The sequence below is a fragment of the Pseudoliparis swirei genome, chromosome 21 (genome assembly GCF_029220125.1).
Source record: "Pseudoliparis swirei isolate HS2019 ecotype Mariana Trench chromosome 21, NWPU_hadal_v1, whole genome shotgun sequence".
Taxonomy (NCBI): Eukaryota; Metazoa; Chordata; class Actinopteri; order Perciformes; family Liparidae; genus Pseudoliparis; species Pseudoliparis swirei.
This window is the reverse complement of record NC_079408.1, coordinates 15778902-15793871: the sequence shown is the minus strand read 5'-3', so window position 1 is coordinate 15793871 and position 14970 is coordinate 15778902. Positions and strand designations below refer to the sequence as shown.

Here is a 14970-nt window from a genome sequence, read left to right as displayed (position 1 = left end):
CCTTCACTGGACTTGTTTTTCTTCTGTAGTTTCTACTTTTCAGATGAAGTTTTTTTTTTTAAAGAGAAGGAAAAATAAACACATGACAAAAAGACAGTGTCCACATCCGGCACAGTATTACATAGATGTTCCACCAGAGAAAAACTTCCCCTCGAGTTCATTTAACCCACATAGCTGGTGATATTATTCACTCAAAAAAAATCTAATAATAGAGAATGGGGGGGGGGGGGGGGCGGGCGCAAGAGATTAGTTTTTCTTCTCCCATCAGTCATCTCATGCCCCCTTTAGATCTATGCTGTGGCCCTTTGGAGGGGCTTAACCCTTAGCTTGGGAGCCCTTAGTGTTCAGTATATAACTATGAGTTGTTGAAGCTGACAACACTTCTTTAATGTCTTATTTAAGAAGTATTATAAATAACTTCTTACACATGGTGCAGGTAAAGGAGCCTCTGAGGTAGAATAGCCTGTTCATATATATATATATATATATATATATATATATATATATATATATATGTATTAAGAAACAGGCTATATATATATCCATGTGTCGTGTGTGTGGATGCAGATTTGCAGGTGTTCCACTAGATATGGTGATTAAGGTGTCCGTCAAAATTACATGTAGGCGTGGTTTTTGTCCCTAAACTGCGGAAACAGGCAGAATTACTCCAAAAAGCAGCGGCGGCGGCAGCAGGACACACGGGACCAGCACAGACCCCCAGACCAGGACTAACGAGGCCCACCGCGGTCCACCACGGCACCGAGGAGATGGGGGACAAAGCGGGGACCAGGTAGGAGAACCGGCCCGGTGGTCGTGTATTGGTTCTGCGGGAATAGAAGACGCGGCTCCGTTAACTCGTGAGGAGGAAGAAAGAAGGAAAAAAAGGAACTAATGGAAATAAAACGGAACCATTCAATCTGTTTATTTTTATTTTTATTATCGCTGTCTATGGAAACATGTTCACGTGACTCTGTCGCTCTCTGGGTTTGAGATGACTTTAAGTTGATTAAAAATATAACTATACATCAATAAAAATCGATTCATGAAACATGCCGAATTGAAGAGTGGACGCCAAACACCCTAAAAGGTGTAAAGTCCCGTTCCGGGGGTGTTCAGGGAGCAGCCGGTACGTGTTTACCGTTAAACAGCGTCGGTCTGGGAACGGGGGTCTGGCGTAACTTCCTCTTCTGACTACCGGAGCAGAAACAACGGAGTTTGCCTCCTGAAGGGGCCGAGGCTGCTGTCTTTACGTGGCTGGGTGTTTGAGGCTGTTCGCCCCGGAGAAAGATGTCGAACTTAGTTCAACCCGGTCAGAAGTGGCTCGCTACGTCGCTGCTATCTTTACGTTATTAACGAAGGAGTCGGTGGTTTGACCAGATACGGTGTTTTGAGTTAGACGGCACGTTCTCCCGTATCTCTACATAACTGTCATCGCGAAAGTCTCGACCGACAGATAAAGGACAATTTGACAGGTTTCCGTGAGGGTGTGTTCTTCTGTGCTGCCGCTAGGGGTCGCCAAAGACAGAAAAGAGGCCGCCTGCACGTCGGAGGGGCTCTGCGTCATCTCAAGTCCAGGAAAAGCGCTCGTATGGGGTCAGAGGTTTGGCCTCTGAAAGCCACCGTAGTAGTCCTGCGGCTTCGCCACTAGTTCTCGCTACATTGAACAAACTGGTCCTTTCAAACGTTTATTAAATATGTATCGGACACACTGACAATTATACGTATATCTGACGCAGACCATTTTTTATGAGCTACTTGACTTTCAACAAAAATAAAAAATGTATAAAACGATATAAGGGTCTACCAGACTACTGGTAGCCTCGTATTATATCATCACATACATTTTTTGAAGGACTGACTGTTTAAAGCAAGCGTGACATTTTTTTCAACATATCCGTAACGTGAAAACATAAAAAAATGTTGTAGTTAGTTTTTGATGTATTCAATTCAGTATTTTGTTAGGCACCAAATTACAAATTTGCCTTTGGGTTTTACAATCTGTACACAATCGACATCCATGACCTTTGACCTCACACCAGATCAGGAAAAAATCCCCAAAAAACCTTTCACAGGGAAAAAATTGAAGAAACCTTCAGGAGGGCCACAAGGAGCATCCCTCTCCGGGATGGAGAGCAACCATTCATTTCGCACCCATGTTGATAATTTGTCTATTTGTATTGGGGGTTTGGGGTATAACAAAAACATTTACATAAAAGAAGAGAAGTCTTTGGAGTCAAATGTTGCCTGGCAGTTGGATCATCTCCAAACCTTTCAAATCTCCATTTGAGGATTTGGCTTTCATGTAATTCCATCTTGCGGGTTGCATCCTGTCCTCTGTGCTGACCTCAGTGGCTTCATGCCTGGCTGAGTTCAGTTTTATGATGATTGCATGTTTTCTGTTGCCTGTAGGATAAGGGGTTGACAGGAAGGGGTCCACATGTCCTCTTCTCAAAGGAAGTAATGGACATTTCTCTTGATAATCAGGATGTGGATTTTGTTCTTTGCCCCTGTTTTATGTCCTCAGAATGTAAACGGCAGCACATTCCTGCTAATGTTCCCAAAACTGCTGCAGTGGGCATTAACCTCAAGCTAACGTGGCCTCCTGAAAGGTCTCGACGACAACAACAGTTCTGATCCCGGGCCAGGAACAATCTGCTTCTGCAATAATGCAAACGCCGAAGCCACAGCTTCGTGCTCTTGTGGTCGTATACGCATTGGCATCAAATAATTACCGGCATACACATTACTGGTGACCGCCGGCTACATTTCCGGAAAATATCCTTCACCTTCTTCCTTTCTCAGCTCCGATTCCCCGAATATTCAACCCCGGTTCTACTTGATTTAGAGAACGTGAGTGCAGCTGTTCACACCCGGACAAGTGTTGAGAACATGCTAACTTCTTAGGTGCGTTGATAACACGCGAGAATGGACATGACGTGCGTCCCCCAGGGCTCTGTACTCGGTCCTCCTTAGATTTAGCAAAACAAGCTTATCGTGATCACCCTGCAACAAGCAAATGTACATAGAGCTCACGCTGCTTACGGTGGAGATCCACCGGACATGCGTGGATGCAGCTCGCCGAGGTTGCCTGACCAGTTCCCTGTGTCTGAATACTCTCAACTTTATGCAAATTATGCAAGATTCTGTCTCTGCATTGCCGGTTTCGCCCCTCAAATGTCTTCAGAAACACGATCCAGTGGACCGTTGTGTTGGTCAGGATATCCGTGCTCCGTGAAGTCCTTGTGACTTCTCGTCTAATAGGGTTCATTGGACCTGGCTGGGCCATGGCTCTGCTGATGCCCCGCCCACTCCTCCTCTCTACCTCCATCTGCCTGATGGATCATGGAGGTCTGGATCGTTGTCCATGACTACTACAACTATTCATGCACTCTGTCATACTCATTGAATGTGTTGTAACTCTGTAATGGTTCCTTCTGGTCACATGACATCTATTCATCTGTCCATCCTGGAGAGGGATCCTCCTCTGTTGCTCTCCTGAAGAGCTCTTCCCTATTTTCCCCTGTGAAAGGTTTTTTTCTATTTTTGGGAGTTTTTCCTGATCCGATGTGAGGTCAAAGGACAGGGATGTCGTATGTGTACAGACTGTAAAGCCCTCTGAGGAACATTTGTAATTTGTGATAATGGGCTATACAAAATAAACTGAATTGAATTGAAGCTGGTTTAAATGGCAAAACAATCTTGCCTTGTCGATGCTATCGGAGAATCGGAGGGTGGAGATTTCCTCAACAACGAGTCATGAATGGTTCCTCGAGTGTGTTCCCCTCCAAACGGGTTCTCCCATTGTCCTTTCCGTTAAGTGCTATTGCAATTTTTCCATTGTGATGATTGATGTGTCCCTCGGGATCAGAACTGTTCCACGCTGTGTGCCCTAAGCACCAAGCTGTTGTTGGAACACACACACACACATACACAGGCCGGTGAGAGTAAATGTCATCCAGTATCAGTTTTGAGCATAAAGTTGGTGAACTCCCTGTCCTACAGTTCATTGTGCTGTCGGCCATCGCTGCTGCTGTCTATAGCTGCTCTCTTTTCTGTTTACGCCTGTGTGTGTGTCTGTGTGTGTGTGTGTGTGTGTGTGTGTGTGTGTGTATGTGTGTGTGTGTGTTTGTTTGAAGGACAGGAAATGTGACGTGGTTATACAGGGCCTTCAGTGTGTGTTGGAGTAATGAGAGCCTACACTAACAGCTTGTTGATGTCCACCCGAGACACGAAGCAGGCCTTGATGCTTCCCTTGTTTACTTTGAAACGACACACGGACAAATACTATACGAGTCATGTGACCAGCGCTTGTGACGTGTTGGAAGTATTTGGCATATATATATATTAGAGCTGTCAATCGATTTAAAAAAATTAACTAATTAATCGCACATTTTGAAATTGCGATTAATTAATCGCAATTAAAAGTTAAAAGTTAAAAGTTCATTCTTTTTAAAGACAAAACTTCACACAGAGCTGTGTTTTCAAAGAGGCTCCTACATATACAGTGCCAGCGAGGTATTTAATATCGTGGATGATAAATTGTTTCTTCAGTGAAACATCAGATTAGTAAAAAAAAAGAAGTATATTGAGACCCCATTGGTCCTGTCATCTTTAACATTGAACACAGCAGAACCAGTGGCCTTGATAACTGACTGACATTCAAATATGTCACGTTAACCCTCTGGAGGCTGGGCTCATTTTATACATTTTACAACAACAACAAAATTCACCGTTTAACCCTTGTGTTGCCTTCGGGTCATTTTGACCCGAATCAATATTACACCCTCCTGCCGCCTTCGGGTTAATTTGACCCCATTCAATGTTTAATGTCGGTGTTCTTTCGGTAGTCAACAAACAAACATAAAGTGCCTCACACTTAAACTTGGAAAACAATATTAATTCTAATAATTTTCTGGAGGTTTTAATTGCTGGCGTCAAATTGAACCCAAAGGGTAAAATATGTTAGTAAATATAAAGGTAACAGGAGGGTGAAACATTGAATCGGGTCAAAATGACCCAAAGGCGGGGAGGGTTAATATTTAATCGGGTCAAAATGACCCGAAGGCAACACAAGGGTTAAAAGTGTTTCCCTTCTTTTTAAAGACAAAACTTCACACAGAGCTGTGTTTTCAAAGAGGCTCCTACATATACAGTGCCAGCGAGGTATTTAATATCGTGGATGATAAATTGTTTCTTCAGTGAAACATCAGATTAGTAAAAAATATATATATATATTGAGACCCCATTGGTCCTGTCATCTTTAACATTGAACACAGCAGAACCAGTGGCCTTGATAACTGACTGACATTCAAATATGTCACGTTAACCCTCTGGAGGCTGGGCTCATTTTATACATTTTACAAAATAAATTAAATTCACCGTTTAAAGTCTTTTGCATGTGACACACCCCCACGTGTTATACATCAAACATTCCAGAACAATCTCAGCTCTGAAATGAGCCTCATTGTCCTCACGCAGTGTTCTCTGGTTCTCTGACTGACAGGCTGCTATAGAGCCTTACCTGTGAGGTGGGAGGTCCTTTGTGATTTACTGAGTGTTCATTTTTTTTTTTTCCCCGAAATGTTGACAGACAAACGGATTGACCAATCACGTTGAAGGTTTCGTGTGTCGAGTTCTTTCCGCGCCGCGTCACCCGACACGTCGCCCCTCTGTTCCTCTGTGTATCAGAGGGGGAGACGGGAGGAAGCAGGAGCAGGAGGAAACCCGACTGATTCATCCACGAGTTAAACTGATTTCTGCTCCTTATTTTCGCGGAGAAATGATTGTTTTAAAAACGGAAACAGTGTCAAACCGTACTGCCGCGGTTTAAAAAAAAAAAAAAATCGTTAATTGCGTTAAAATATTTTAGTGCGTTAACGCGGCCAAATTAATCGCATAGATTAACGCGTTAACGCTGACAGCCCTAATATATATATATACATATCCATGTATTTTTTATATTTATTCATATTAATATATATATACAAATAAATCTAAATTCATACATATATATACTGTATATATATGTATATTATAAATATATATATACTGTATATATTTAAATATGTAGATGTATATATATTTATATATCAATATTTACATATATATCCATATTTACAGATATATATATATATTTACAACATGATCAAATACGTTTTGTCTGCTACTGATATAAGGGCGGATGTGGCTCATGGGGAGAGTGGTCGGTTCGATCCTTGCTCTCCCCACAGTTCCGTGTTGAAGTGTCCTTGAGCAAGACACTGAACCCCTGGTTTACAGCAGCCCACTGCCCCTTAAGGACCCCGAGGATGGGTTAAAGTCAGAGACCAAATTTGTAAGTCACTTTGGATCAAATGCATAACTTAACTATTTTATTCCCATGGAAAGTTTCCATCTTGAATATTTCTTTAGTGTTGCTGTCCCACGTTGGACCATCTGAAAAGCCACAAGGCCGAGCTCCCATAGTGACGTGAGCTGACAAAACCCTCTGACATGCGTCCTCTTAAAGGGCCGGTTGCAAAAAAACTGGCCTGCTCTGAGATCTGAGAGACATGACACAGAATACACAAACATCTGAAATGCTTTGAATCGCGGCCGTGATGAAGCCGGGGGCGTTATCAATGCAGCTCTGCTTTGGATTTGTGTGGCTCAGCGCAGGCTGCTGATATTAATAATTACATTTAGAAATTGGAGTCACACACACACACACACCCTGTGATTGTAAATTCTCGGTTTCAAACATGTGCTCTCTATCTCATTCTACAGAGTCTTTAAGAAGTCCAGCCCCAACTGCAAGGTAGGGTGTGTGTGTGTGTGTGTGTGTGTGTGTGTGTGTGTTATCATTACTTCTCCCTCTATCAAACATCTCCTGTCCTCGATTATCCTAATCGCTCTCTTTTTTTCCACAGCTCACAGTGTACTTGGGGAAGAGAGACTTTGTTGATCACTTAGACCACATAGATCCAGTTGGTGAGTCTAAACGCACGGACATCTTTCTAAAACTCTCTCTCCTGACCACCAGGGGGCGACTCCTCTGGTTGTATAGAAGTCTATGCTTCATGTGTTAAAGCTGCATTATCTGTACTGACCACCAGGGGGCGACTCCTATGATTGTATGAAACGAAACAAACCTTGTTGTCCCTTTTTTAAGAAGTGTTTAGTTTAGAAATGCGGTCTCTGTATTGGGGCCTTGAATATTATACACACTGTGGGAAGAAAGCATTTCCGCCCCGAAAATGATGTGTGTGTGCGTGTGTGTGTGTGTGTTCTCTAGACGGAGTGCTCCTCGTAGACCAAGAGTATCTGAAGGATCGAAAAGGTAGGACACCGTGAAGATGGACTCAAAGTATCCCGGTGATTGAATGACTCCATCTCATGGCCGACTCCGTCCGTCCTCAGTGTTTGTGACGCTGACGTGTGCGTTCCGCTACGGCCGGGAGGACCTGGACGTGCTGGGCCTTTCCTTCCGGAAAGACCTGTACGTCAGCACCTTCCAGGCCTTCCCTCCTCTGCAGGAGACGAAGACGACACCTCCGAGCCGGCTGCAGGAGCGGCTGCTGAAGAAGCTGGGTCAGCACGCCTACCCCTTCCACTTCACGGTAAGACCTGAACACCAACACGACCTGAACCTCTGCTTCACCCTGACACCCTGGCTTCCTGACCCCCTGGCTTCCTGACACCCTGGCTTCCTAGTACCCTGGCGTCCTGACACCCTGTCACCCTGGCTTCCTGACACCCTGGCTTCCTAGTACCCTGGCGTCCTGACACCCTGTCACCCTGGCTTCCTGACACTCTTGCTTCCTGACACCCTGGCACCCTGGCTTCCTGACACCCTGGCTTCCTGACACCCTGGCTCCCTAGCACCCTGGCTTCCTGACACCCTGGCTTCCTGACACCCTGGCTTCCTGACACCCTGGCTTCCTATCACCCTGGGGTCCTGGCACCCTGGCTTCCTGACACCCTGGCTTCCTGACACCCTGGCTTCCTGACACCCTGACTTCCTGACACCCTGACTTCCTAGCACCCTGGTGTCCTGGCACCCTGGCTTCCTGGCACCCTGGCTTCCTGACACCCTGGCACCCTGGCTTCCTGACACCCTGGCTTCCTGACACCCTGGCTTCCTGACACCCTGGCTTCCTAGCACCCTGGCGTCCTGACACCCTGGCACCCTGGCTTCCTGACACTCTGGCTTCCTGACACCCTGGCTTCCTGAGACCCTGGCTTCCTAGCACCCTGGCTTACTGACATCCTGGCTTCCTGACACACTGGCACCCTGACACCCTGGCTTCCTGGCACCCTGACACCCTGGCTTCCTAGCACCATGGCATCATGGCTTCCTGACACCCTGGCACCCTGGCTTCCTGACACCCTGGCACCATGGCTTCCTGACACCCTGGCATCCTGCCCCCTGGCACCCTGGCTTCCTGTAACCCTGACAGATTACCGCTGACTTGCAGCCAGGACAAAGACATGACAGTAATGTGTCAAAGCACCATGTCTTTCAAGTGCATGGAGAGATTAAAACTTACTTAGTGGTGCACTTCAGCCTCTTGTGGCTTAAATGAGTATTGCAACAACAAACCCTCGATCCTGACCACACTTTAAAAACAATTAACCTGCCAAAACCTGCTTTACGGATGATTTTAAAATGAAGAAAACAATTATGTTCAGATTCAGAAAATCTATCTATTTTCTTAACAGTCCTCTACCGGTGTTTTTATATCACTATGCACTACCCTCGCGCAGCAATTTGGATTTCACCTTGTTTGACCTTGTGTCAGATCCCCCAGAACCTGCCGTGCTCCGTGACCCTCCAGCCGGGCAGCGAGGACACGGGGAAGGCGTGTGGCGTGGACTATGAGCTGCGAGCGTTCTGTGCCAAGACCGTGGAGGAGAAGATTCACCAGAGGTGTGAAGCATTCAGACACCTGAAACCCACAACCAAATCGAACCCAACACAGTGTGACGCTCGTGAACCTGCTCTGTGTGTGTGTGTGTGGGTGTGTGTCTGTAGGAACTCCGTGCAACTGGTGATCCGGAAGGTCCAGTACGCTCCGGAGAAGCCGGGTCCACAGCCGATGATGGAGACCAGTCGCAGCTTCCTGATGTCCGACAGATCTCTGCACCTCGAGGTGTCGCTGGATAAGGAGGTGACACTCTTGCACACTGCAATGACTGCGACACACACACACACACACACTGCTAAGCCTCTGTCTCTCTCCAGCTGTACTACCACGGCGAGCCCATCAGCGTCAACGTCCACGTCACCAACAACTCCACCAAGAGTGTGAAGAGGGTGAAGATCTCCGGTAACTCCGCCTGCACTACACCCTCACACTGTGTCACTCTCACCGCTTGAGGCGACCACGTATTGTTATCAGAGTCAAGCATTGCGATCCAACTGAGGGCTGACGTGGAAGACGGATGAGGGCGGAAGGAAACTTGACGAACTCTTCCCTCTTGTCTCTCAGTTCGTCAGTATGCCGACATCTGTCTGTTCTCCACGGCCCAGTACAAGTGTCCAGTGGCCCAGGTGGAAGCAGAGTGAGTTTTTCATCCTCTTGTTCATTTAATTGAAACTCTGAAATTGGGATTCTTGGCACAGCTTGAAATCAACGAAGTTTCCGGCGTATCGGGGACTTTTCAGTCATGGTTGATGTTTTGTGTCTTTTTGCAGCCGTTACACATCTATCTGTGGTTTTTAGTCCATTTTTAGTCATTGTGTGTCAATTTGTAGTCATTGTGTTTCTCTTTGTAGTCATTGGGTGTCTTTTTGTAGTCATTGGGTGTGTCTTTGTAGTCATTGGGTGTCACTTTGTAGTCATTGGGTATCTTTTTGTAGTCATTGGGTGTCACTTTGTAGTCATTGTGTGTCTCTTTGTAGTCATTGTGTGTCTCTTTGTAGTCAATGTGTCTCTTTGTAGTAATTGTGTGTCTCTTTGTAGTCATTATGTATCTCTTTGTAGTCTTTGTGATTCTCTTTGTAGTCATTGTGTGTCTCTTTGTAGTCATTGGGTGTGTCTTTGTAGTCATTGGGTGTCACTTTGTAGTCATTGTGTATCTCTTTGTAGTCATTGTGTATCTCTTTGTAGTCATTGGGTGTCTCTTTGTAGTCATTGGGTGTGTCTTTGTAGTCATTGTGTGTCACTTTGTAGTCATTGGGTGTGTCTTTGTAGTCATTGGGTGTGTCTTTGTAGTCATTGTGTATGTCTTTGTAGTCATTGGGTGTGTCTTTGTAGTCATTGTGTGTCTCTTTGTAGTCATTGGGTGTGTCTTTGTAGTCATTGGGTGTGTCTTTGTAGTCATTGTGTGTGTCTTTGTAGTCATTGTGTATCTCTTTGTAGTCATTGGGTGTGTCTTTGCAGCCTGTCTGGTCTCTCTGTGTCTCTTTGTAGTTGTCTTGTGTTTCGTCTGGAGACTTCCTGTCTTAGGACGAGTCTCTTTGAGGGACATTTTGTAGGTGATGGACAAGGGGGCCCCTGAGAGTTCAGGCCCCTGGGTCTTTGTCCAGTAGACCTGTTTAAGGGGTTCCACAGGGATATGTGTGAGGTCTTGTTCTCTTTACAATCGATATTAGGCAAGTAGATAAGTGTTGCTGGCATTAGTTTGCAGATGACACCACATTATTCACAACTGAACATTGAATTAAATACCACCAATATATCTAATCCCACGTTGCCCCTCTTTCTGACCTTTTACCCTCAACCCCCAACCTCAGCGACCAGGTGTCTCCGAGCTCCACCTCCTGCCAGGTCTACACTCTGACCCCCATGCTGGGTACCAACAGGGAGAAGAGAGGCCTAGCCCTGGATGGAAAGCTAAAGCACGAAGACACCAACCTGGCCTCCAGCACCATGTACACACACACACACACACACACACACACACACACACACACACCTGTATCTGGTGTGTTGGTATGCCGAACACAGGCGTCCATTGTTTCTCTCACACCTGTTTAAATGTGTCCTGCAGAGTGAAAGAAGGGACCAACAAGGAGATGATGGGCATCCTGGTTTCCTACAGAGTCAAAGTCAAACTGGTGGTGTCTCGTGGAGGGTAGGTGAACCCACTCGAGCATTGTGGGTAATGTAGGCGCAATGCTTTGACAATGAGGAAGATTGTGTGAAATAAAAAAATATGACATCTCTAGTTCTGCATCAATTTGAATATTGACTTTTTGGCAATGGTGCAGGTGCTGATTTTGGTGCTGATTTTGTTAAATCGGTGGAGGGATATTTTAACTGTAATATTCTACTCTTTAACGTTTAATAAAGAGATGGGTGGGTGGTGACGAGTTTTTTCAGATACATTTGTTTTTGTGTGTGTGTATGTATGTGTGTGTGTAGGGATGTAGCCGTGGAACTTCCCTTTGTCCTGATGCATCCCAAACCTTCAGACCAGTCCAGCTCCCAACCTCAGTCAGGTAGGTCACACACACACACACACACACACTCTACAGTCAGTAGTGCAGCCGTGTGAGCTGGGAGGATTACAGCGTCATTTCATCACTTAATGTGCTCTTGTTCTTAGTCGCTCCGGAGGCCGACGTTCCTGTGGACACAAACCTCATAGAGTTTGAGATGAAGTAAGTGTGTATTAATCGTACTCAACCGCGTCATGATTTGTGTAATGGAATGTGGCCCTTTGACCCCCCCCAAGAATCCCAAACTCTCCATTGATAAACAGCCGTATCGTCTGGGGCGGGTTTCCGTCTTATCGTACGACGTTCTTTCTCTTCGTAGCACTTCTTCTCCGGCTGATGACTTTGTGTTTGAGGACTTTGCTCGCCTGGGACTAACAGGGATGAAGGATGAGGGCGACCCCTTTTGTTAGCAGGGGGAACCCCCATCGGCGTGGACCACACAGGACGCCTCGACCCTCCAGAACCCAGGAAGAAGAACATGTGAAGGCGGCGCGCTTAGTTCTGTCACGTTTTAAATGTACCGTTTATTCTGTGTAGGCTTCTAGATGTTTCTCAAACTCGTTGAATGTTCGTAGGAGACTGTCGGACTTTAACTCTGCGAGGCGGCAGCGTCATGTTGTTGCTGCTGCTCCTTGAGTTTTTCTGCCGATATCAGTTTTATACACGCTGCTGTGATTCAGGAATTATAATTCTAACAACTTTAAACAAAGGTGTAAAAGTGGTATTTTTATATTGACGATAGGTCAGCTGTTGTCTTCAGGGGGTCCTCCGACTTTGACTGCCTCCAATTGATTTATCCTTCGCCTCATTATGATTAAGAAAACATAAAACATTTGGAGCAGCGCGAGCAAGAGGGTATAGGTCAATAAACAAGAATGATTTTATTTTTAGTTATTTTTTTGTATCTTGTGGAATATCTACGGGGTGAATTAACAGTGATTTAAAATGATTTTTAATAACCATTGAACCGGGTGAGATGAACAGTGGTGGAATGGAAGTACATATACTCCAGTACTGTTTCATATACTTGTACTTTACTTCAGTATTTTCATTTTGTGTTACTTTAAACTTTTTACTCCACTACATGCATTTCACACTCACATTAACTTTTTAGATAAAAAACAACATATTTTTATATGATCTTATTCAGTATTCTAGTACAAAGTATTTCAAATTGGCTCCACAAACTACAACATTAAAAAGCTTTAAAAAAGAATAACATATTTTATGATTATTGAAAGGTGCCATTCTGCATAATGAGTGTTTACTTTGTATATTTATCCTATACGTCTGTATTTTACTTAAGGCAGTGGTTGTCCCTCATTACTGGTCCAATTTCAAAAAGTTGTCTCTTTTAGTCACTTCGAGACAACATGGAAAAATACACGCGTAACCTTTTCCATCCGGGACTTTGATTTGTAATGGAGTATTTGTAGTCTTTGGACTTCTACCTAGTAACGGATCTACTTCTTCCACCACTGGAGCTCTTCTTTAGCGCACCTGTACACAACATGCACACATATCACCAGCGCGAGCGCGATAAAGTTAGTTTTGTCTCGTCAGCGCTCTCTGGTGGACAAAGGGTGTAATAACTTTCTATATAAGCTCTTCACTTCTCAACTCGGATGGCCAATCTATAAACCCACAGTGATATATGAGCTAATATCTGCCTGATCATCTGGGCTGTAATCATTCTCTAGAGTGGAGTTAGAACAGAAAATGTCTAATTTTTTTGTTTTTTTACATGAATATTTAAATGTGAGCCGTGTGATGGAAAGACGCCACGGCTCCTAATCAAACCTGAGATGGATAAAACAAAGCCACATGTCATTTGAAGAACATATTACTCGAATAGGATTTCTATTATTTTACTCAATAAAATGTAAAAATAATCAGTCGACTGGAATGCGGTGTGATCTTTGTGGAACACAGCGACGTTCGGCGAGTCGTGGACCGCTGCGTCGCTAACCACAACATGGTGGAGCCAGCGTAACGAGGCCAGATACAAGAGGACGACTCGTTGATGAGGACAGCTTCAGTTAGTATCTGGGTTCTTTCCAATGAGCCGGGTTCTGATCCGTCATACATGCATCAAGATGGTCGTGGACATTTTAAACACTTTGACCTCCTCCTTGCATCTTGTTAACGGGATTGTTTGGTTGTTAACATCAGGTACTTCTCCATCGTCAGAGTATTACTACAGCAGATGATAGTTTGGAGGAACAGATGGAAGTACCAGCACGGGAGACGAGTGTAATACACTGCTGCGGATGTATTTAAAAGAATCACAAAATAAACTCAGTGTACATATTTAGAATACTCCCAATGCGTTACCTTTCTGACTGGCTCCCTTTAAAGCCACAGGACTTTACCTTGGAGTTGCAGGTCAACCACTAACTCCATTGGTTACTTTGTGTTGGTTTGGACTCACTTAAGTCACAAAACGACACAAACCAACACAAACCAACATCCTCGTTCCGTGAAGTGAAATGAAGGCGTCTCCTGACTTTAGAGAGCACAATGGAAATATATAACGGCTTCTGGCAGAAAGGTAATACGCTGGAAATATTCTACACTATACATCAGGCACGTGCACAGACATTTTGGGGGGCAGGTGCTCAAACCAAAAAAAAGGGCACCCAATGCCAAAAAAAAATTCTGACAGAGTTGAAGCATAAGCAGCAATACACTGATGAAGCTGTCCTCAACCTGCCTCTCCTCTGGCAGCATCAGACCACTAGCTTACATTTTCTTTATGAATAAAGATGAATTATTATATAGCAACAACAGTACAAGCATTCTGATTTGCTAATGGGTGTCATGCCAGCCACGTATTGCCCTCCTCGCTAGTCTGATACGGATCAGTATTGCCCTCTTACGTCATTTTCAAAATGAGCGATATTGATAGACATCAACGGCTAAGAGCAGTGAGAGGGTGTTCACCTGTGCAGGGTTTTTCCTGCATAGAGAAAATGTGGGCGTGCGCCAAAACCGTAAGTTAACACTGAGGTGTGCTCACCTGTGCGCGCGCCTCCCTCAGCCGGGATGCGCGCGCCGGCATCAGAGCTCTGGCGCGCGCGAGCCGAGAAGAGTTGACGGGGGGGGGGGCATTAGCTCAGAGCTATCGATCCAAAACTGTAGGGTATTCATATTCAGAGGCCCCTCTTTGTATCTGAAAAGGATCCACATCTTTAAGTTGATTGAAAGTATGACAAATTAACTAAAAGACTGGTTTTAAGGATCGTACAAGGGTTATTGGCACGGTGACAATTTTCTTTTGTAAAAGTTTTGGAGGGGATTCCCCCCATGACCTCAAAGTATTATATTTAGGTAAATATAATATATTAAATATAAAGCAGTAGGGTTATATCTGAGAGACAATTGGGAGGTCAAGGGTCAGTCTGCAGAGTATGCGTGTGTGTGCATGTGTATATGTGTGTGTGTGTGTGAGTGTGTGTCTCTGCCTGTGTGTGTATGTATGTGAGTGTCTGTAATGTATGTGTGTCTGAGTGTGTGTCTCTGTGTGTGTGTGTCTGTCATTCTGT

The 14970-nt window shown here is 44.9% G+C and overlaps 1 protein-coding gene across 1 annotated transcript; it reads left to right on the top strand.

Moving 5' to 3' along the window:
• The first annotated feature begins 681 nt into the window (after positions 1-681).
• On the top strand, positions 682-13323 carry arrb2b (arrestin, beta 2b). The gene is made up of 14 exons (XM_056443187.1): positions 682-790; positions 6766-6796; positions 6909-6969; positions 7274-7318; positions 7399-7598; positions 8781-8908; positions 9014-9149; positions 9224-9308; positions 9471-9543; positions 10718-10855; positions 10975-11058; positions 11349-11425; positions 11533-11587; positions 11745-13323. Exons 1-14 carry the CDS (start codon positions 768-770, stop codon positions 11833-11835), a joined length of 1227 nt encoding a protein of 408 aa, XP_056299162.1. The 5' UTR covers positions 682-767; the 3' UTR covers positions 11836-13323.
• Positions 13324-14970: the final 1647 nt, after the last annotated feature.